This window comes from Macrobrachium rosenbergii, chromosome 49, assembly GCF_040412425.1.
Source record: "Macrobrachium rosenbergii isolate ZJJX-2024 chromosome 49, ASM4041242v1, whole genome shotgun sequence".
Lineage (NCBI taxonomy): Eukaryota > Metazoa > Arthropoda > Malacostraca > Decapoda > Palaemonidae > Macrobrachium > Macrobrachium rosenbergii.
In genome coordinates, this window is record NC_089789.1 from 2661569 (window position 1) to 2685568 (window position 24000).

General features: G+C 43.9%; 1 protein-coding gene across 3 annotated transcripts in view; it reads right to left on the reverse strand.

Annotated features, from left to right (window-relative positions):
- Positions 1 to 24000, reverse strand: part of CROT (Carnitine O-octanoyltransferase) — a 286657-nt gene that overhangs the window by 210339 nt on the left and 52318 nt on the right. For all 3 annotated transcript variants that reach the window (XM_067092518.1, XM_067092519.1, XM_067092521.1), the window contains exons 2-3: positions 10883 to 10969; positions 7178 to 7311 (exon numbers count right to left, since the gene is read on the reverse strand). In XM_067092518.1, coding sequence (XP_066948619.1) covers positions 7178 to 7311; positions 10883 to 10885 — 137 coding nt within the window. In that variant the 5' untranslated portion in view covers positions 10886 to 10969. The remainder of the gene's footprint in view (positions 1 to 7177; positions 7312 to 10882; positions 10970 to 24000) is intronic.

Sequence of the window (24000 nt, forward strand, 5' to 3'; positions counted from 1 at the left end):
AAAATTTATTGGTCCTGATAAATAGGAAGAGATATCATATCTCATAGCTAGGACTGGGTTTACATCTGAAGCTAAATAGTGGGAACTGTGGTAAGATCATCAAATACCCAATAACGTTTGGATCTGAGAGATATCAGATTGATATCTCAAGGGCGGAACTATTCTGCAGGACTGGGCCACGGATTCCAGGGGGCCCTGTTTTGGGGATACAACTCTTGGCATTATATCCTGCTTCCCCATAATATGATTAGGGTGGGGATGATTATATTCCTGTAATACTCTCAGTCCCAACAAGCAGGTTTGGCTTACACTTGGGCACCATAATTGTGTTGTGCCATCCCGTGGGGTAGGGCAGGCAGCGGACCTTTTGGAGACAGCTCTCGCTTGTGCCATTGATGGAAGAATAACCTCCATGAAAGGGTGATATCTTTTTAAGGTTTTCAGGTTTAACTTTTTTCCTTTTGATCTTTATGAGCAGCAGCTACAAAGATTCGAGTACCCCTGGGTGCTCTGATGATACCGCTTTGGCACAGCTGACGACTGCTGGAACCTCCTCTGAGAACCTTTGTTTGGAAAAATCTAAGAAACCTAGTGTAATTACACTGGAACCTAATGCTCCAGCACAGAGCAAAAGGAAACTGACCAGAAATATATGTAAAATAGGACTAGGAATATTTTAAGCCTCTTGTGATAAATATTTGACTTTTAATCTGGAAGATTCTAGCTGCGATATTTTTAATGTATACAGAGACACTGCAAAGTGTTGTGGCCAAGAGCCCAAGATATCATCTGAAGTTTGAGGAAAACTGACAGTAGAATCGACCTCAGCAAAAGAAAGTGAAAATTTATAGCATTATCGCATCTTGGAGGAGTAAAAGTAGACTGTGCAGTGCATGCTTTTTGGAATTACTCCAAGGGAATGATAGATGCACCCAACTGATGATGTACTCGAGAGGAGACACTGGTAGAAGAACTACATGATCAAGGTGTGATTAGACTTTAAAGAATGAAGAAGAAGAACAATGGAGCCTCTGTTCCAATTCCAAATTAAATTACTGTATTATGTTTACAGTTGGACCCCGACTATTTGCGGATCCACCTATCCACAAATTTTTCTGTGGAACATAACTCCAAATAATTCGCCGAAAATCTGCCCAATTTGCAGGTTTTTTTGTAGAGCATATCTAAAATATTTGCTAATTATTTTAATTTTATTTTTGTGACTAAATACATTTTTTATGATAAAATTATTTAATAATTTTCAAATATTAATATCAATGTATAAACAGCAAAATATCAAAAAATGTATTTTTCTTTTATACGTTTGTCCAACAATGTACCAATTACCCCTATCTATGTTAAAAGAAAATGGTAAGGCTTGAAAACTGTAAAAAAAAAGTGCGTGGCTGAATACAGGAGTAACTTGATTAGTTTTTGCCTTGGTAAGAGTAAAAGTTGTAGGAGTGTTCGTGTGTAGCTGTAAGCCATGTATTTTAAAGGGCAATGTTGTAAGATGACTTTGAAATGATAATAAAGTGTTTTAGGATGATAGTTTAAGGTATACTATATTTGGTGTTTGAGCTATTAAAATAGGCAGTTATAAGCATTTTTAGAGGGGGTCTCAAGTATTCGTGAATTTCAGCTATTTGTGGGCAGTTGTGGTCCCTAACCCCTGTGAATACCGGGGTCTACAGAACAGTTCTACTCGATTGCCTAATATAATAAAAGCAGCCTGGTTACATTTTACAGTTAATAAAGAAGCAAGATGTATATATTGTGGAGACAATCATCCATCATCGTCACTTAATTGTGATGTGTACATCATGGAAAAAGAACTCCAAACATTAAGGGTGACTGAAGGTATCACGTTTAGAGAGACGAAAGAGTACTGAATCAGCATTTTAGGCCTGGAATATCCTTTTCCAGCATTGCTTCCAACTGAATAAGAAATATAAATGCTACCAGAGGTAATGTAAATATAAAATCAGTGACAACCTGTACTCCCACCTCTTTGGAGGCTGTGCCAGTGATTTCTGGTGCTCCTGCCCCTTCAGAGGTTGCGCCAGTAATTTGTGGTACTCCTGCCTCTTCTGAGGAAGGGCCAGGATGTCTGGCACTCCGAGGCAGCACCAGTGATTTCTGGTGCTCCTGCCTCTTTGGAGGCGGCACCAGTAATTTTTGGGGCTCCTGCATTCTTCGGAGGCAGCACCAGTAATTTCTGGTGCTCCCAGCTATGGCTGACACTCCTGCCTTGTTGGAGGACGTATTATCACTGTCTGGTGCTTGTGTTTCCCTGGAGCCTGCACCAGCTGTAACTGGTGTTTCTGACGCCTTGGAGGATGCACCAATGTCTGACTCTCACACCCCTCCTCAGTCAGTGCCAGCTTTGTCTGGTGTTACCGAGACTGAAAACCCTCTAAAAAGGAAGGCAGCCATAAATAATCAGTCTCCTTCCAGGAAAAAGAAGCTCTTAAAAGAGGCTCTGGTTCAACAGCCTCAAAAGCAAAGTAGAATTTATTAATTTTCTCCAGTGGAACTGTCAGGGATTAAGAATGAAATGAGAAGCACTACGGCTGCTTATATCAGAAGTGTCTCCTGTACGTATAGCTTTGCAGGAGATAATGAATGATAATAATACATGTCCCAGCCCATGAGAGTATACATCCTATCATTCCCCTTATAACGTGAATATTAGTGCCCAGTCTACACAGCAAGTGATAAGTGTGCAGATCCACAGCAAAGAAAATATACAGTATGCTCTCTCTATCTACCATCTAGTAAAGTCTTCCCCACTGATGAACTAAAATCCCTTATTCAACAGTTACCACATCCCTTTGTTATTCTGGGAGATATGACACTGTCACTAATCAAAGAAGAAGGTGCCTGTGTTCCATCACAGATGGCAAAAATGTGGGAATCCTCAACACTGGGGAGTTTACACATTTTCACGTTCAAACAGGCACACTATCACTATATGTAGTGATGACTGCCTTATTGATTTGAATTGGAGAGTGAGAAATGATTGATTTACCAGTGACCATTTCCCAACAGCTGATTGGGCAACATTCCAGGAACACAGCTCAATAGATGACTTGGCTAATGACTTTCTGTGTAGATGATGCTTTTGACTTTTTGAATACAATTATGTTCTTGGCTGGTCTTCAATCTGTAACTAGGACTTTGGGCATATTCATCTGTTGACTAGTTCCCTGATGGACTTGTAAATCCCAGGAAACTCATGGAACTGAGATCAGCATTCACCAGATACCGAAGATGAAAATGTGAGTATTACCGTGTTGAATTTTGAAAAGCAAGAGCTCCTTTCTGCATGGAAATTAAAAAAGATGAAAAGAATCTTGGACAGTTTCATCTCTCCACTAAATTCGATAACATCATGACTGTAGTTCGGAAGAGAGCTAGAAAAATAGCAGGCAAATTTACTCCTTGTCAACCTCCAGTTGTCAAGATCGGTCGCTGTCATCAGGCCTACGCTTGTCCACCACAGTGTCCACCCACTCTCTAGGGAAGAGAAGGTAGACCCCAGCAACGGTCCATTCCGCAGGGTCACTGCCGACTCGGGCCCCACAGACTTGGCGAAGCGAGAAAGAATGGTGACTCTCCGCTTCAGGACCAGGTTGGCCCACAGGTTTGCCATCTGGTGGGCGAGGTAAGAGATGGCTCTACCGCCAGACTGGCATAGTCTCCCAAAAGCGGAGTCTTCCCCAGGTGCGATAGCGCCCAAGGAAGCAGCCACTTTGGATACTGTGAATGACCTCAGATCAAACCAGGAGACTACCTGGAAATCTACCATGGTGGTGGCTTCCAAGGTTGCAGCCTCTTGCTGAGAGAGGGAAATGCTCTCTGCAGTAAGTTGCTGCAATGAGAGACCTGGGGCCAGACAAACCAGGTCCGGTTCAACCTACTTAGGCAGCAATGACCTGGCGTATAGAAATGCTTCTGACGAGGCAGAGGAGGGGGAAGCAGCTTGTCTGAGGGGTTCGATCGTAGTGAATTGTCCTGCCCATACACAAGACCATTCACATGATCGAGGACCCCCTCAGTAAGTGTGGACCATGGCAACCCCGCCAAAGCCTTGGATTCCAAAAAGGGTTCAAGGCGTGAAGGATGATCCACAGAGGAGGCCGTGGTCCCTTCCCTGAGGTCGCTGTGCTGACAAATCAGCACAATTACCTCAGCAAAAGTCCTCTGTATCTCAGGGGTGTCCGCGTCCTGGGGAAGAGGACCCTCGAGTCCTTCCAGGGTGCGGTCCTAGGGAGAACCTCGGAAGACCCCTGTGATCCTTCCTGCACCATGCGGGCGTATGACTTGGCTGAACCAAGGACCGAGCCAGGGACATACACCTCTAAGGCAGAACTCTGGGAGACAACTTGCCGGAGTTCTTCCTGTCCGACTCACGCCCCCTGGGAGGAGCCCAGGAGGTAGAGGGGACAGGTCAAGAGGATCGAGCACTCCCACTAGTCTTGCTGGCAGAACCAACAGGAGCAGCAGGCCGGGAGCGGTCACCAACCCATGGTGGTGACGGCAAACCGGGTCAAGGAGAACGCTTTTGTCTCGGCAAAGTGTTCTCCCGAGGAGAGGGGAGATGCTCACACGAGTCGAGCCATGCACTCAGCTCCCCCGAACCAGGCTGGCCTCGTGAATGTGGCTGGGGACTGGGAGTAGTCAAGCTCGATGCTAGCTGGCGAGAACTTGCGCTGTCCTCTGGACGCGCCTCAGTCTTCTTCGTGGCCAAAACCTCTCGGGAAGACTTAGCAGGGGACCTCTTCTCTACCTCACCAGGTGTCCGGACCCAAGGGACCAGCGCACTTTCCCGGGAACCTGGCTTGGCACTCAAAGAAGTGCCAGCAGGAAGAGTCAAAGCACCTGCATGCATGGACTCTTTCTCTCGTCCTGTGCCCGAGTCGGTGCGGAGAGAGGTTTCTCCGGCATCAGACCAGGGTACTCAGGTCCCCTTAGAGACCCGGGTACTCGGCGTCACAAACAAGTGTCCGACAGATCCGCTGGCCTTAGAAGCAGGCTTCTTCGGCGCAGCTGGGGGTGTGCAAACCGTGGTCTGCAAGCCCTCGGCTCCCCATACAACTGACCCGGGGGTCAATGCATCGGTTCCCCGGTCCATGGACTGAGAAGAACCGAGAGATCCAACTGCCTTCCCTGTGGAAGGAGGCAGTCCCTTAGAAGTCTTGGAGCGAGACTTCTTGGGGGAGGAGAGACAGGCTTTGTCCTCTTTGGCTGGCAAGCCTCGGAAGAAGAGGTAGCAGACAACGAGGACGAGGACGACGAAGACAAAGACGATAACGACTCCTTCCTAGATCTCTTCTTTGACTTCTTCGTCATCTTTAGGATGGCGGTCAGGTCCTCCATCCACGAGGGAGTAGCAGAAGACACCGGCACAGCCAGGGGGGCCAGGGAAGCGGGCGCAACCCGGGTAGTAGAGATGGTGCTCGGGCCAGCAGCTACCAGGGCAGGTGGAGCAGCACGAGGAGTCAGGAAAGCCAGTAGACAATGTGTAGGTTGAAGGCACAGGAGCCACAGCCGGGTCAGGGCGAGCATGGGTCGACAACAGGAGTAGGCATCGATATGTATGGCACCAAAGAAGTCACCATCTGCGAGGGACCAGGCAGGGATAACGGGCCACAAAACCAGGAGGCAGCGGCATGGAATGGAGCGTGGCGGGAGCAGCCGACACCTGAGTGCACAGGTGCAAGGCCACCGTCACAGGCAGCTTCCCGAACGATGACATGGTGACAGTCATGGTGGTGGTGGATGTGGTGGCTGTGTGGGTTGTCACCGGATTGCCAGGATGGTAGTTAACTGCCTAACCACCTTGTTCGAAAGTTCAACGGCCGTTTCCGACTGCGCTGAAAGTAATTCCTAATGTAAAGGACCAACAGTTTTATATCGTGTCAGAACGAACACTGTTTGTTCATGAAAAAGCATTTCAGAACAAAGAGAAAGAGACGAATAAAGTCATTAAAAAGAGGTTGAGAAGACTTTTAAAAATAGATCGGTCAGAAGGGGAGGGAGATAGAAATTCTCTTCCAACTCTCTATTTTTATGTCAACCATTTATTTCTTTTTTTAAGGCTATTGAATTATACTAACTTTTAAATTAAATTACAGTAACTTAAATTTCATTTAAAAGTTAGCTTAATAATTTGGGAGCATGATTAGGGTCATATTTAGTGTTTAAATATTACAAATAAGCATTTATTAGCATTTTTTAGAGACCATGCCAAACTTACACAAAAATTTGCCTTGCGTGAAGGGTTCTAGAACCTAACCTCGCGTAAGTTCGGGGTATGACTGTACTATCCCATGAAACACATTCTTCACAAGTCAATTCAGGAGAACATATTTGACCACTACAAGTCATGCAAAGTGTATGTGGGTCATAGCAGGCTTTATTCAGTCGAGCATTGCAGCCTTTACTGCAATACCCAAAACTCTGAGAACCGAATTGGACATTGCCAACAAGTCACAAGTCAAAAAGCCTAAAGTTAGTCAATATTCAGAAAGAAAAAGTCAATATCAGTAACACTGTCTGATGAAAACACCTGACACTATCTAACTGTGCTGAAAAGGCTACCATAAAGAGAATAATTCACTAATGATTCCAACAAGATCAAAAGAGAAGAGAAAATAAAAAAATTGCTGCTGCCAGTCACTGTACCCACAGCCATCAGCTGGCAGAAACATATTGAGCTCATTTGCTGAGCTGGTTCCTCTCTTACCCGAAAGTGGGCGGGGTCACTCACCTAGCCAAAACAAAAGTAGCGCTACGGCGAATTTCAAAGTTCTAGCTGCTGGTTAATAGAAACTAATAGATTATGTAATTACTTGGTAAGTAGCTTATTTAAAATGAAAATGTAAACAACTTTCTTGACAAGTTAAATCAATTAGTACTTTCTAGATGTATAACACCCTGCTAAAAATATTTCAAGATGAACAGCATAACACTCAGCTTCTTTTTTGCCTTCACGGCCACTAATGCATAATGAAAAGGTAAGTTGTTAATTGTGTTGACACTCATTTTAAACTATTTCTCTATTTCTGTCATTAAAATGATTAGTTTTACTCATAACAATACAATATGATAAAATCAGCTCAAGTACAGTAGTTAATAAATACAACATCTGTCATACATGGTAGCCACTGACCTCTCCATTGTTTGCTCGAGTGTTGGGATGGGTAGTGCTGGAGTGCTTTCATCATATTTGAACGTCTTTTCCTTCCCATCATTAAAGAAAAGAGCCTCAAAGAATGGTTGCTCAGAAGGAATAGCTTGGGCTGTCTGAATTTGAGATAAACAAATTAAATTAGAAATATTAGAAAAGTAGTCACAGTATATGAAATGAAATAAAAATCTACTGAAATGAACATGCATTAAGAGATAACATCCACTTACAGAGTTTTCAGGCATAAGATAAGCTTTCTCTAGGACCAGACTCCACTATCAATAAACTTTCATAAGCATGATTTGTGGATAAATTCGCATAAAACTCATGTCATATTTATTTTATCTCCAGTTATACCAGTCTTAACTCTAGCAGGCACCAAATATGGCTGTCTACCAACAAATTAAAGATTAGTTAGTTAAACTTAGGGTACCTTTCACTTTTTTTCTGAGATGAGTGAGGCAAAGTGTGTTTAAGTTATCTATAGGTACAGAAGTAGGTTATGTGATGCCTCTTATTTTGAATCCTGGACACACGCTTGTATTTTCTGGATGTTGTACGCCCGAGGTTACACGCTTTTCAGATACATTCATCAGAAATTACAGGTTTACGATGCATGTTCCAGGGTTACGACGTCAGACGCCGATCCGACGGGAGAAATATGGCTCCAGAACGGCAGAATAATAAAAATTTGGAGGGTTTTTATGAAAAACTCAATAAAAATGCAGTTTACATCGTTTTCAATACACCCAGAGCATTAAAAGTCAGGTTTTCTTAGGATTTTTGACGAACGATTTTTCCAGCGGTGTAAGAACGGAACCCCGTCAGAACCGACTGCCTGTAATACCTAGGAAGCAACAAACAGGGGGAGCTTGATATTCCTCACTGTGGCTAACAGATTGATTGTTGGTCCCAGCCACAGTTCCAACAAGACCAGGAGTCTGCCCTGCGTAGCTGGTAAGCGGTGACGTTCTTCTTGACCTGCCACTGTTTTGTTGGTTATTGGGGCAAGCTGAAGAATGGTTCTGGTTGGGGATCCTCTCACTTGATGGATATGCCTACCCCACCACGGTGTTGATCCTCTTCCCCAGGTACTTGATGGTCTGCTTTGGAAGAGGTGTGGCTTGTGAATGCAAATTCACAATTACTCCCAGGTCCTTGCAGAGCAATAGAACCTGGTTCCTGTGGTGTTCCCCTTTGGCAATTGAGGATGCCAGGATCAGCCATTTGTCCAATTATCTCTGCAGCTTCATCCCTTTTGTGTGCACCCACACTGAGACTACCTGGAAGAACCTGGGTGAAGGCTTGTGGTACTGCTGCCAGTCCAGAGCAAAGGGCCTTGAACGGGTACACTATTCCGCAGGAGATAAACCTTAGCTACTTCCTGGACACCTCATGGATGGTGATGCACAAGTAAGCATCCTGCAGATCTATGGATAACATATACAGTAATCATTCTCCTGACGGATGCCAAGACAGACTGCAGTGTCCCCACGGAGAAAACCGTCTGCTAGAGGCAGAGATTCAGGGTGGACCAGTCTATGACCGGTTGCCACCCTCCTGATGCCTTCACCACATAGAAATCTTGCATGTCACATGAAAGGCTATAATAAGTATTGGGTTTGTGTTAAAACTAACTGACCACCAACCTCCTTCTAGAGTACTATTGCTGTCGATCTAGTAAATGAAAAATGAATCATACTGATACATAGACTACTTTGAAAGAGAAATAACTGTAATGCCTTAATTGATAATCAAGCTCATGTCTGAACTTAACGACACAATATGGTTCCTTGATGGATACACTTGTTTGTATCATTACTTGTCCATCTGCTCTGTCCTTCAGTACAATGTTTTGATGACACACTTCTGCAACTCATGGTTCATTCATTACATCTTCATTTGACCAAGTATACTGGAGTAGTTTAACCAGTTGTTCCATGTTGTCCTCTCTGGTGTAAACAGTACTGTTGAGCAAATGCTACATATTAAGTGTTTGTCCAAAAAAACAAGTAATGTACTGCCATGTTAATATATCAATACCAATTAGGTCAAAGGACACCAAGATTTTGTCAATTTTACCTTATTCAGTAAATGGCAAAGTGAGACAAACTGCCCTCGCTACTCTCACACTTAGCACCAAGACAGCACTGGTGTGCCTCAACATCACCTCAGATGCTGCAGTCCTGTCCTTTCCCCTGGGTTTAAGTTACTCCCCTTTCTTCCACTCCAATTACTGAACTCTTCATCCCAAACTCTTCTTCTCATCATCTTTCTCTCAGTATCATGCTTCTGCTGCTGTGGTGTTGATAGTGTGATTTTAATCCAGTCCTCTAAATGTTGTGATGTGCTGTCATCCCAATACCATGCTCTTGATACTACCATACTCTCCAGTACGTACCCTAAAGATTGTGCTCCTGATATCAGGTTGTCAATGACTTTTCCCCATAACAAGTAGTAGATGGTGTATTCTAAACATGAAATACTCAATGTCAACTATCATAATGTCATGTTCTTACTGTCATGCAGTGTTCTTGTGTTGCTCTCATGGCCCTTATAGCTTCTTATGTATTGGACTCCTGATCAGTAAATTTCTTTAACATCTTGTAAAACTTTCCTCACGTGTCTGTCTGAAGACTTCCATCACAGTTCATTACCTTCATGTCCTTGCAGACCTAGGACCTCATATGTACATCTATGAGCCAGAAATTTCTCTCTCTTGATAACTTAAGTATTCTTCAAGTATTCAGAGTTCAGTTACGTCAAACAATTTTAATAATTAACACCATACATCCATGGGAACTAGAAAAAGCAGAACACTTTCACAGTATTTCAAGGCTATAAGAACTGCAAACCCAGATAAAAAGTCAGCACTTTTAATTGCACTAACAGGTAGAATGAGAAAACACGGGAAAGATCACCATAATATTAAACACTAATAATTAGATTGGGTTGCTGCCTAAAAAGTACATTAGGCCATAAGTGTTATATCTTACCCAGTTATAACAAACAAAGAAATTACTTAATCATCTGGAATAGAGAAAACTAAAATGTACTAAGCAAAATATTTATTTATGTATAATTAGACCAGTAGCAAAACCCTTAATGTTGATTTTAAACAGAGTAATGCCTAGACCACAACAAAGAATACTGTACTCCAGTTTTACAACAATCTACACTACACCTGGTTGGTATATTTTTCAGTTAAAAATTGAATGTATACTGGGGATAACCAACATAACACTACTGAGCTTTCTGATTACACCACAAAACACTAATACCAACATCATTCAGGAAAGGTACCAAAAGAAAAAAGAAAAAGGGTGTTATTCGTCACAGCTAACTGCAGGCACTTCCCAAGGCAGCTGATGGCAGCTGTGACACTCTAACAGTGGGAACTTTCTACTGAAGGTTTCCCACCAGGGACGATTCCAGATTCCATTCTTAAATTAACGACTATTTCCCATCAACACCACACAACTTCCAATACCAGAGGATAATAAAATACAGTAAACATTTTTACACTGTGAGGACTCAGAAGCCCATCTGAACTGCATTCAGCCCTCTGGTACAGATACTAGAGACTTCAGAGTTAGCTTGACTTCAGAGGAATGACCATACACAGAATAATTTTGGCTATTTGAAGAACAATGAGATGCAAAAAACAAAATACTACAAAATACAAACCATTGATCCTTATTTCTGAAACCTAAAGAGGGGACACGCCAAAACAGTATTTCGTCAGGCTCTCAAGCAGAAATTCCGCCGCGAAGCCTGAAAGAGAAAAAAGTAATTACAATGCAATAAGCAATGTGTTTATGTATTTATGTGAATACAGAAGTGAAAATAGCTGACTGATCTTAATGACTTACATTCTGCGCAGAAGCCGCTTGGAATTAAAAACTTGTTTGCATCTTGCATCTCGATAGATAGATGAGTATTCAATGAATTGTCAGGACAGTAAATCAGTGTTACCCTGTTGCCAGCCAACACAGAGAAATATTCATGTCATCCTAAGGCTTACAGAACAATACTTCTATAATCATTATTCCACCAAACAATGCTTTATAGGGAGTCATGGTGCTGCATATTCGCAAGATTATGGAGCAATAGTTTAACCTACTTCATTTTCTCTCCTCCGCACCCCTACCAATTCATTTCTGGTGGTTAGCTCCCATATACCACAAAGAAAGCTAGTCTTTAGACGCAATGCATACTGTACTTGTAAAAATGCTACCAACAACTATGAATATAATAAAATGATTTGGAGTTGTAAAAACACATTTCAATGACACATTAAAATAAAAATTTTTTTTTTTTCTTTCTGATAAACTTCAACTAAAAACACTTATGGACGGAGGGCTCCAAAAAGAAATCAGCCTGCAGGGAAAGACAAGTTATAAGAAAAGGTGATAAATAGAGAAACACAAAGGAACAAAAAATAAAACAAGACATCTGAATTTTGAAGACTTCAGCAGAAAGCAGGAATGTACTTCTCCTTGCATAAACATTTGAAGATCAGAAGACTCTCCAACTGCACTGAGCAAACTATTCCACATTTCGGTTGTGGCCAAGAAAAAACTTCTAGCAAACTGAGTATGTACACAGTTTTACACCTGATACTACAAAATGACATACTGTTTGCAGCAGCAGCAGCCTGCATATTGTTGCAAGCAAAAACTGCTAATTCATGTAAAGGAGAGTGCAGAGGGTGTTAATCGCTGTGTACATTTTATGCAACAGAAATAATTAACTTACTTGACTGATGATGAAACTCTATCCAAGAGTCTGAGATGAAAGCCAACACCGAAAGACCACAGTGGAAAACAGTATCTAACCAAGGATGGGGAAGACTTCTTTATAATAGCTTTATCCCAAAACATTCGGAAATATTTCTGCAAGATACTGGCTTTTTGAGAAACAGAGGAAGCAATATAACAAATTTTAAAAGTAATTTGTATTTTCCTAAAGTTCTTCCTGAAGTTCTTTATATATGAGCGGGAATGGCCATTCAAACTTACAAGGTAGTCAACTGCTGACAAGCAGGGCTGTTATTGTAAAGAACTTCAGGTTTGTATGTTAAGAAAAATGCTAATTACTTTTACAATTTGCTATCTGTTCCTAGAGAACTACAACTCTTCATTTCATTACACAGGAGACTCACCCAATGTTGGGAGGAATCTGGGTACTCTCTGAACCGACTGGTAGGTTTGCCCAACCTGGGGTGTTAACTTCCTGGTCCATTGGAAAGAACATGCACCTCTAGTGTACTGTTATGGAAAAATGCTAGATTACCTTTTAAAGGATCTGTATACCATTACTTAATGAGGCTGGAAGAACTATTGAAGTGTCAGAGGCAATAAAACAGGTAAATTGATCTACAAGCTTGCTTTATTGTCTGTCCTCCTCCCCCACTGCCCCCAAATGTTGGGGGAATCTGCATCCCTTCATTCTGAAAAGACTGGTCAGGTTTGCACTCATGTCTATCCAGCTTGTTTCTGAATGGCCCTTGGACTCTCCATGGTCCAGAGAGGAAGGAAGAAGAAGAGGAGGAGAGAACCAGTCACTCTAACCTATACAAGGTGCTACTATCCCAAATATGGAATGCTATCCAACCCACTGAACAGCCACCACTGGTCCACCAGAAAGTACATCCATTTGTAATGGGCAACATTTAGGTCTTAATGAGGTGATCATACCCGATCAAACCTCCACACGCAATACCAGAAAGCCAACAAGTTCCTACTAACTGCAGAGTTATAGGGTGATGCTCCATCAAGAGCTCTCATCTGGGCTGCAATTCTCCTTCCAATCTGGAAGAGACAATGCCTGTGGATCAACTTACAGCCCCAGATGGAAGTGTGCTCAAAAAACTCTTTCCTTAACTGTTTGTAATAACCGAAGAGTTGTCGACATACAATTCTGAGTTGTCGAGTTCCTTCAAGAAGACAGTACTCAGACAGAACTCAGAAGTATCTTGCAAGAGTCACTACTGAAAAGTCCTTTAGTGAGGATAATGAGAAAGATTCAAACTGAAGTGACCAACAGTTCTGAGTCTTGTTACAAAATTTGGGAGAATCCAGAACAAACAGATCTCAATCCTCCCAAGTGCCATCCATACGAGAGCCCAGATAACTTGCCTAACCTTTGCTGATGTCAGGGCTAAAAGAGACAGTCTCTGGGTTCAGATCTCCAAGATTTGAATCCCTGCAAGAGAAAGATTGTTACAGCTTCTCTGGAGTACAAGAGATCTCCCTCAAAAAGGAGAGATCTAATCCTAGAATCAAACCCTGGTTGAAGGTTGACCAAGCAGTCCAAAAACCCGGGGGCAGAAAGAAGCTTCACAGCAAAAGTAGGAGAGCACAACACTGCTACCTGCTGACAAACAGATCTAACCAGAGATACCACATCTCCCCACCAACAATTAAGAGATGATTCTAGTCTTGTATACAACTGCTCAAGGAACAGAAACATCTGAGAACTCCAGTGGAGAGCGAAGAAAAAACCCTCTTGTCGGGGAAGAGGCTGGAAAACATCCAGGCCTGAAGTGCTAGAAATCTCAATATCTGGAGGTCCAGATTAAGAGTGGCTGGGTCTGAAGTTAACTAGCGAGGAATACAATCACTTTAAGATGATACTTCCTACTGTCAAGCTGAGGATCACGAGACTTCATGGATCTGAAATGCGTGACCTCGCAGTAGCTAGATACATTCCTGGAGGTTATGACCTCCTCCCGGGACAAGATTTCCAGTCCCCGTTTAATTTACAGCAATCCCAAGGTCTGGACCCCTCAACCCATTCATCAGGCATGAGTAAGCCTAAACTGCCTGCATTCATCCCACTGCCAGTGCCACCTGAGTACCCTGAGCCATGACCACCTCCATCTGAGCAAATTTCAAAGCCCAGTCCTGTGCCAGGCCCTGGCCCAGTGCCAGTGCCAAGGCACCATATCGATCTCCCTCCAGGAGATCCAAAACTTGAGTTGCAATCCCTGCCAGTGCCACTTGGGTGCACTGAGCAGTCCCAGGCTCCGCCTGTCCCGAACGGCGAGCAAATTTCTGATACAATAACAGTGCCTGAGCCTGCCTTAGTGCCAGTGCCAGAGCATGTCCCCGATCTCCTTTCCAGAGATCACAGTCTGGGTCCCCTCTCTTCTCCTGGCTTGGCTCTGTTACCAGTGCCAGAAAGATAGAAGGATCCTTCCGACCACAGCAGAAGCTCACTCAAAAGTGCGGCCTCGCAATCTGTGCCTCAGCGGGTCAGTGTAACCTGTGAACCTCTCATGCCCACACCAATCTCTTCCCCACTGTCCTAGTCTGCTGCAGACACACCCATGAGTAAGGATTCTGCCATGTCTCAAATGGCCGATGAACTCAAGGAACTGCGACGGATTGTGGTAGAGCTTGTAAGGAAGGCCCTGCGTCGGCTGGCAAAGATGCCGACACAGGTGGCACTCAAATACCCTCCTCGGGCTCGGCTCCACCGATTCCCCGGCCAAGACAAACCGTCCACCCACAGGAGGTCCACGGAAGAAATACCACTGGCGTGGATAATTCAAGGTAGCTTAAAGAGAGCCACTGATCTCTCCTGGCACCCATGCCAAACTGGCACAGTGCCAGCCCCTTTATCCTATGAAGACTTTGGCACCTCTATCCAGAAGAGGATGTCAGGATTCTTTATTTATTTTCCTTATAACTCTGTCATTTATTTTTTCCTTTAACATTTCCCTTTCCATATTTTTTATTATTACTCATATTTATTTTACGCCTTACCAAGACCCACATTTTACTTTAATTCCCTCTGCCAATGCAGAGTACCACGGACAGATATTCCAATTTTATAAGTCCTATGACTTTCCTTTCATGCCTATCACAGCACGATATATTTAAAGCAAGATATTCCATAGCCATTGGGTATTGCTATACGAGTGCCAACTTGGCACAGTGCCATTATCGTAGATGTTGGCAAACGATCCTGCCAGAGAAGTCGCACTCTCCAGCTGCCTTGCGGCCTTCTGGGATTGAAGAATGACCCTAGCCGTTTTCCATAGGGTATGGGAAAATAATTTCGGCATCTTGAATCATCATCTTTTATAATCATCATCGATTACTTTGAATCTGTCATCTATTCTCTTTGTTTATTTCTGTGATAAATCTCGAGTCTCAGACTTGCAACCTTGTGGATATAGTGACAGAATGGCACCGAACTGTCGCTCTCAAGTATTGTGGCAACACCTAAGCCCACGCTTAGTTTATTGTAATGCCTCTTCAAGGCAGATTAACTGCATGTGTGCAAAAATGACATTTTCATAATAAAATAAAGTTTTATATATATTTACCCAGTAATTACTTAGCTAAGAGTTTCTACTCGAACGGCAGTTAGAATTCTGAATTCGCGGTAGCAATTCTTTTGTTTGTATAGGTGACTATGCCCCGCCCACTTTCGGGGTACGAAAGAGGAACAACACCGCCAACACGACAATTTGTTTTTGCAAAAAAAAAAAAAAAAAAGTCCATGTGCAGGGGAACAGGTGGGCAGGTGGGCTCCATCCGTAATTACTGGGTAAGTATATATAAAACTTTATTTTATTATAAAAATGTCATTTTTATATATGTAACTTACCCAGTAATTATTAGCTGATTCCACACTGAAAGGAGGAGGGGAATCATGGACAAAATCTTACGTTAAAATCAGTAAGATATATAATTAGTTGTTCCTTACCTGATGAGAGAGCTGCTGCAGGTAGATACTGCCTCTGGTGGCGCTCATCTCGCCTGTAGCGGCGTGGCAGCATGGCCAGAAGCGCCTCTACTTAAGTGGGACACTTCGCAGCCAAGGAGTTCTCCGGTGGCTGACGAAGTGTAAGGTTAAGCTTTGCGACGAAGGTGTACACCGAAGGCCGTCACAGCATAAATAGCTGCCCCTGCCCTGGGCACAGTACCACAACCACAACAAAAAACAGAACAACAAAGTCACCTATACCCTAATTAAAATATGATTAAAAATAAAAACAAGACACATAAAAACTAGTGGGCACTCCAGGTACATCGTACCCTCCTAGGCTCCCCAAAACTCAACACCATTTTCAAGGTGAAGAGGAAAGGAAAGGAAGGGAGACTTCCTACACTTCCCCACCCATCACAATGCCAGCTACAGACACAGGTCCTAGGGTACTGCAGTTATCATAAATCGTCTCCACGTCCCGCAAATAATGCATTAAGAACACCGACTTGCACTTCCAATGTGTTGCCTCCAAGATGGCTGAGAACGAAAGATTGTGTCTGAACGCTACCGAAGCAGCCACTGCTCTAACCTCATGCACTTTAACTTTCAAAAGCGTTTTCTGCTAACTGAGAGTGTGCCTCAACTATGAGATCCCTCAAGAAAAACGAAATGGCGTTCTTCGAAAGGGGTCTAGAAGGGTTTTTAACTGAACACCAGAGATTACCAAACTGGCCTCTAATCTTCTCCGTTCGATGTAAATAATAACGGAGGGCATGAACAGGACACAGCTCTCTCTCTCCTTCTTCCGTGCCTAAGATATCCGATAAACTCAGAATTGAAAAAGAACGGGGCCAGGGATCTGACGGGTTCTCATTTTTAGCTAGAAAACCAAGCAAAAGGGAGCCAACTGCATTACCTTGCAAAAAAACCAATCCTTTTGCTTATAGCTTGCAGCTCACTTACTCTCTTAGCCATTGCTAAGGCCACCAGAAAGAGAGTTTTCCGAGTCAAATCCCTTAGAGAAGAAGAGCGCATTGGTTCAAATCGAGAATCTGAAAGCCACTTAAGGACCACATCAAGATTCCAAGAGAAGGAAGCCTCTTTCTTGGACTTGGAGATATTAAAAGACTTAATCAAATTGGACATGTCTAGGTTGTTCGTGATGTCTAGGCCTCTATGACGAAAAAAGGAGCTTAGCATAGCTCTGTAACCCTTTACAGTAGCAACCGACAACCCTTTCGATGATTTCAAATAGAAAAGGAAGTCTGCTATTTGAGTGATAGAAGTTTTAGAGGAAGAGACTTTATTTCTTCTGCACCATCTCTTAAAATGTGCCCACTTAGCTTGGTAGACGTTATTCGAGGAAATGCGTCTACATTTGGCGATAGCCTCTGCTGCTGCTCTAGAAAACCCTTTCGCTCTAATGAGACTGTAGACAGTCGAAATCCTGTTAGGGCCAGAGAGGATAGTCCTTGATGAAACCTCCTGACATGGGGTTGTCTGAGCAGACTTGGAATTTCGGGAAGGAGCATCGGAAAATCTACGAGTAGATTGATCAGGTCTGGGAACCACTCCTTTTGCAGCCAGAAGGGCGCCACGAGAGTCATGTTTACATTTTGGTGAGAGCAAAACTTCCTTAATACTTCCCGTATCATTCCGAACAGGGGAAAGGCGTAAAGGTCTAGGTTGGACCAGCCCAGAATCATTACATCCATCACTCAAGCTAGCGGATCCGGGAACGGGGAACAAAACAGAGGAAGACGGTAATTCCTGGAAGTTGCAAACAGGTCTATGCTCGGTTGACCCCAAAGTTTCCAAAGGCTGGCACAGACTCGAAGATCTAACGTCCACTCCGTGGGTAGAATTTGCTTGTGACGGCTCAACTCGTCCGCCAGGATGTTGCACTTGCCCTGTATGAACCGGGTGACTAATCGTGTCTGGTTCCGATCCGCCCAACATAGCAGATTTCTCGCTACTTCGCAGAGAGAAAAGGAGTGCGTTCCTCCCTGATGTTTGATGTACGCCAGGGCCATGGTATTGTCCACGTGTACTGCTACAATCTTGTTCTGTACCTGCATTGCAGAGTGTTGCAGACCTAGATGTACAGGCAGTCCTCACTTATCGGCGGGGTTCTGTTTCTGAGGGTGAGATGATAACCAAAAATCGGCGATTTTTGGCGCTTTTTCTGCGATTTTCGGGGGTTATCAGCGCCGAAAAGAGCCGATTTTCGGTTATCAGCGCCTCTGTTAGGTATGCATCAGCGCCAATACCCAATTATCGGCACCGATAAGCGGAAATTGGCGATTTTCTGCACCGAAAATTGCTGATTTTCGTCGCTAGACAAGAGCCATAAAACCGGATCACTGTTAACCAAGCCTGCCGTTAACCAGGGGCTGCCTGTATAGCCTTCAACTCTCTCTTGTTGATATGTAATCTTTTTTCTTCCGACAACCACTTCCCCGAGACTTCCAGGTTCCCCAGGAGCGCTCCCCAACCTACATCCGATGCATTGGAAAAGAAGTCTAGGTTGGGGCTCATTGGAGCGAGTGACTTCCCTTCTGAAAGTCAGTCTGTGGACCTCCACCACCACAGATCCTCCTTTATCTCTGGGGTTATCGGAAAGATGTGGCAGTCCTGATGAACTTTCCAATCCCAGCGTGCCCTTAAATAGAACTGGAGAGGCATCATGTGCAGTCTTCCTAGTCTCAAGAATTGTTCTACAGAAGCTAACTTCCCCAAAAGACTCATCCACTGGGTGGTGGAGCACGAACAAAGTGAGAGGAAGAGGTTTACTTTCCTCAGACAGTCTTCTACTCTCCTGGGTGACGGAAAAGCCCAAAAACTCAGAGAGTCTATCACAACTCCCAAATAAAGAGTCCTCTGAGTGGGAATCATTTGTGACTTCTCGAAGTTGATTGTTAGTCCTAAATCCTGAGTCAGGAGAAGAGTTTTCTTTAAGTCCTTCATGCATTGTATCTTTGTGGATGAACGAATGAGCCAATCGTCCAGGTACAACAGGATACTCACTCCTGCTAAATGTAGCCAACCCGCCAAAGGAGCCAACACTCGCGTGAATACTTGTGAGGCTGTAGAGAGACTGAAGCAAAGTGCTCGAAATTGAAAAATCTGGTCCTCGAAAATGAAACGTAGGAAGTTCCTCGAATCTGGATGACTCGGAATATGGAAGTAAGCATCCTGCATGTCCGGGGAAACCATCCAATCCCCCTGATGGATGGACGGCAGAACTGAGTGGATGGTTTCCATTTGGAATTTTGTTTTCTCTACGAAGACGTTCAAGGCACTTACGTTGAGCACCGGTCTCCAACCTGCTGAAGCTTTGGGAACTACAAAAAGGCAATTGTAAAACCCTTTCGTGTTTACTTTTCTCACTATTTCTAAAGCCTTTTTGTTTAGACGAGATGACATTTCCTTCGACAAAGCCGAATACTTCTCTGAGCCGATGGAGTAGGCTGTCAATACGACGGGTGTGTCGGTCAATGGCGGATTCTCCTTGAAGGGGATAGAGTATCCCTCCTTTAGCTTTTACTACCCACTGATCTGCTCCTCTTTTGCTCCATCTCTCCCAAAAGAGACAAAGCTTGGCTCCTACTAGAGCATGAAGGACAAAATCCTCACTTGCGAGAGGATGATCTTGCTGAAGATCTTTTGATTGCTCGGGGAGCAAATCTAACCGATCCTTGGGCCCTGGGGCGCACTCTCTGAATTCCGCCACGAAATATCTTAGGTTGCTCGAGCAGCGATGGTGGTTTAGTCGAGAATGCAGGACAATCCTTCTGGCGCTTCGTCGACTGAGTCAACAAATCCTGCATTGACTTTTGGTGCAGGCTTGCTGCAGTGTCCTTTATGGTGGACTGAGGAAACAAGTGCTGTTTGTCCTGAGGAGAAAACAGTAGAGCCAATTTCTGTGAGGCAGTCACACCCTTCAAAGTGAATGAGACCCATAGTTCATGCTTCTTTAAGACATGGCGGAAGTGCAGCTAATTCATGAGAGCCATCTCTCTGGCTTTATCCAAGACAGAAAATTATTTAGGTTGTGAGTTCATTGCTCCTAAGAGCTGGTTCTTGAATTTTCTTGGCAAGCGCTCCTAAACACCAGTCAAGAAAACTCAACACTCCACAGGCCTTAAAAATACTTTTCAAAAGATGATCCATCTCCTGTGCCGAGAAGAAGGTTTTTGCCAACGCGACAGCCAACCTCTGTGCCGAGTCAGTGAGTGCAGAGAAGTCCCCCTGGGAGGAGGAGCTTCTCCTGTTGCATACGACAAATACCTCATACATGAGAAGTGAGAGGGGGAATGTTAAAACAAGCTCTCCCTTGAACCCTCTTCTCGGAAAGCCAGTCCTTCACTAGTTGAAGAGCTTTCTTCGAAGATTTGGAAAAACCATCTTTGGTAGTTGAGACGAATCCACAGGCTGAGAGCTCATCAAATAAGACAAACCTGGAGAGGACGGAGAACTCGGAGAGAAAAATCCCGGGAAATGCTGAAGAAGGCACTTGAGAAGAGATGCATACGGCATTGAAGATGTATTCTGCTCATCTTCTTCATCCACCGAAGAGATTGGAGAAGTCATCGCAACTAAATCAGGGGTAGCCTGAGCTGTAGGCTTCTGCAAAAGCTTATGGATGTTATCCAACTTGCGTTGCAATGGTTCAAGAGAGGGGCCCAAAGCAGGGGAAGGCTGATCGGAAGTTGCAGGGAGCTTGGAGACTCGAGGGGTTTCGAGCACTATGGGAAGGTCGGCGGCTTCGGGGCGCTCCGACGAAAGGGAAAGTCCGACCACTTCAGGTTGCCTGAAAGCGTTAAGAGCGCTTGGCCATATCAGGGCGCTGAGCATCGGGGCGCTTGGCCACATCAGGGCGCCTGGCTGCAACAGGGCGCTTGTCTGCTTCCTGGCGCTCAACAGGACATTTCGTCGATACTAAGCGAGCTGAGAGGACAGGGCGCTTACTAGAAGACGACGCTGCCCGCCAGAGAGGAGAATCGGGCTAGAACCTCGTTCCTGGCGCAGAGGAGAGGAGAAACGTTCTGGAGTGTCCCACTTGCTGCATGACAGCTGAGGACTAAAAGAGGGCTCCCTCAACTTCTTGCAAGGGAGATGCAGGGACTGATCCTTACCAGAGAATTGTCTCTTCAGCGGGCAAGATTCATCAGGAAAACTACAAAGATGGCTCTTGCAAGGCGACGACTCCTCAGAACTAGAAGAAAGCCGATGAACTTCCTAGACACCTTTCCAGAGGCTGTCTCTTAGTCGCAACCTGGGATGCAACAGGTTGGACTGAGGGGACGACTGCTTGTGGGCAGACCCCACTGACCTCCCTTGGGACTACCAGTATGCCTCCTACAAGGTAGCGGGGAGTATGGCAGGGACTTGCACAGGAGAATCAGCAGGACGTACAGCCGCCTCCTCCACGACACTTCACCTTTTGCACTATTTTCAAATTTGTCCATCAGGATATGCATTGATGCCCCTAACTGGGCAACTGTACTTACCACAAGATTTAAGCATTTCTCAAATTTATTTTCAAGGCTGGCGAAGCGATCGGGTTCGGAAATGATGGAGCTGGGAGAAGGAGTAGGTGGTTTAGGAAAATTAATTCATGCAGGTGGGGAAGGGTTAAAAGCTGGAGAACAAATAGATATGTCAGCCTTTTCTGATCTGGGAGTTGAAGCCCGACTAGCTACTTTTCCGCTAGCTTTAGCGGCAGCTTTCCTCTTCCTATCTCTCTCTAGCTTCGCTAAATGAGAATTTAAGGTCTTCCATTTCTGTTCCCCCCAACCTTTGCATTTATCACAAGTCAAATCTATTGAACAAACCTGACCTCTGCAACCGGAACAAAGGGTGTGAGAGTCGTAGGTCGCTTTTGTCATCCGAGTATTGCAGCCCTTACTGCAATACCGGAAACTAGAACTACTAGTGTCAGACATTTCCTAACTAGCCAAAAAAGTCAAATCAGTGAAAAGTCAAATGAAAAAATGCCGAAACGGCTACAAATACTTCACCAAAGAAGAAAATACAAAGCCAATACGAATTCCAAAACTCTGAACTGCTGTAACAACACCAGGTGTTGATGCTACAAGCGGCAGAAACAAATTGTCGTGTTGGTGGTGTTGTTCCTCTTTCGTACCCCGAAAGTGGGCGGGGCATAGTCACCTATACAAACAAAAGAATCACTACTGCGAATTCAGAATTCTAACTGCCGTTCGAGTAGAAACTCTTAGCTAAGTAATTACAGGGTAAGTTATTACATATATAAAACTCGTACTTGAGTTATTATTAAGAGCGCATGGAGTGTCTCTACAATTAACCTAGTATTAATTCATTAATTTACTTATAATGTTACACTGAATATACTTTGATTGACATTCATCATACGCTGCTTTAACGTCATAGGAATTTAATGACAGATTATGCCACTTCTACCAGCAAGTATTTATTCTGCATTAAACATAAATGTCACAATTGATGTTTTGCCTTTTAAAATTAATTGCTACGTAGAAATTTAAGTTAAATTATAAGGCACCTAAGGGAAGTGAGAGAGAAATAAAGTAAAGTCTTTAAGTGAGTCTGCTTGATGGTAATCATTCTCACCCAAGTGAATGTTAACTTGGTTGGGGAGGCGCAATGAAGGAAACTTCTTTTCAAGCAACCTCACCCGTTTTACCACAATTACGTAACCGAGAATACAATTCATTTTAGTTATTTCTTAAATAGAAAGAACTGCAGGTTTCATTTGCCCCTTCATCAATTCTCTCCTCCATTTCCCAGATGGTTAAGCCCTAATATCTTCTCTCTCTCTCTCTCTCTCTCTCTCTCTCTCTCTCTCTCTCTCTCTCTCTCTCTCTCTCTCTCTCTCTCTCTCTGTGTGTGTGTGTGTGTGTGTGTGTGTGTGTGTTCAAAATGACTGCCTGAGGGCCTTAATTCTAGGTGTGGCCTTCAAGGATGCCTTCCTCGCCAGCACTGGAAAACGGGCAAGGGAAGAGCCAGAAAAGAGAGAGTTGGTGTCACACCGCTTGGGAATGGTGACCTCTCCAAGAGGCCTGACTGAATGCCCACGTGTTCGCTATAGAAAACGAGGTGGAGATTGACCTTTGTGCCACCTACCTGGATGCCAAGGCATGCTTCCCAAGGTTATAAATGGACCACACAACAGCAGTCAGAGAGAGGAGCACTCAAAACTCCACCAAGGACAGATGTCCTTACCTTTGCCTGTCCCTTGTACCCTTCACGTGTTCAACCCCGAGGTTCAGACCAGTATACTTTGTTGTGGCATCCAGTAATTCCCTCCTCCAGTGTCGGCACCCTATTGGACAGAGACATCATCATCTTGATGAAGATAAGGTTTCTTTGTCAGTCATGATCTTGTTATTGTGAACCGAGTTATTTGGCACCATTTGTGCATTCCCTCAGTTCCCTTTGAGCATCTTATTATTCTTACAAGTACCTGCCTTGCATATCAGCCCTGGCTGTGGAACCATTTTCGGCTATATCCCAAGTGCAGTGCCCTTATGCCACACCTTAATCTACCCCTCTGCGATGTTCTGTTATCAAGACATCATCAGTGTGGAATATTTCTCCTGTGTAGGATTCATTCATTTAGCAGGCCCTTATTATTACCTGCCCAGTAATTTGTCATTCTTCTGATCTGTGTTTATTATGTAAATATAATTAATTCAGAGAACCCTTGAGTTTTACATAATCTTCCCTCACAAGAAGCCCCTAAGCCACAGTATTTCCCTTGATTTATTCGTCTACTGAGTTGCCTTAATCAGTCTATTTAGTCAGATGTTTTAATAAAATACAGTAGATTTCTTGATAATGTAAAGAACTCCTTGCGATTATCTGTTGCCAGCCAGAATCTAGTAAATATCAAAGGCAAATACGTAGTAACATTTAACCTTTAAAAATAAACGTATGTACTGTATGCCTTACAGCTATGTGTGAAAATAATCCAGTCCCCCCTACATATTCAGCCACACATTTTCTTTCATGCAATTACTATTCAAGCCATCTTGTTTTCTTTTACAGGGGAAACATTGGTATGTGGGTAAGTCACAAGA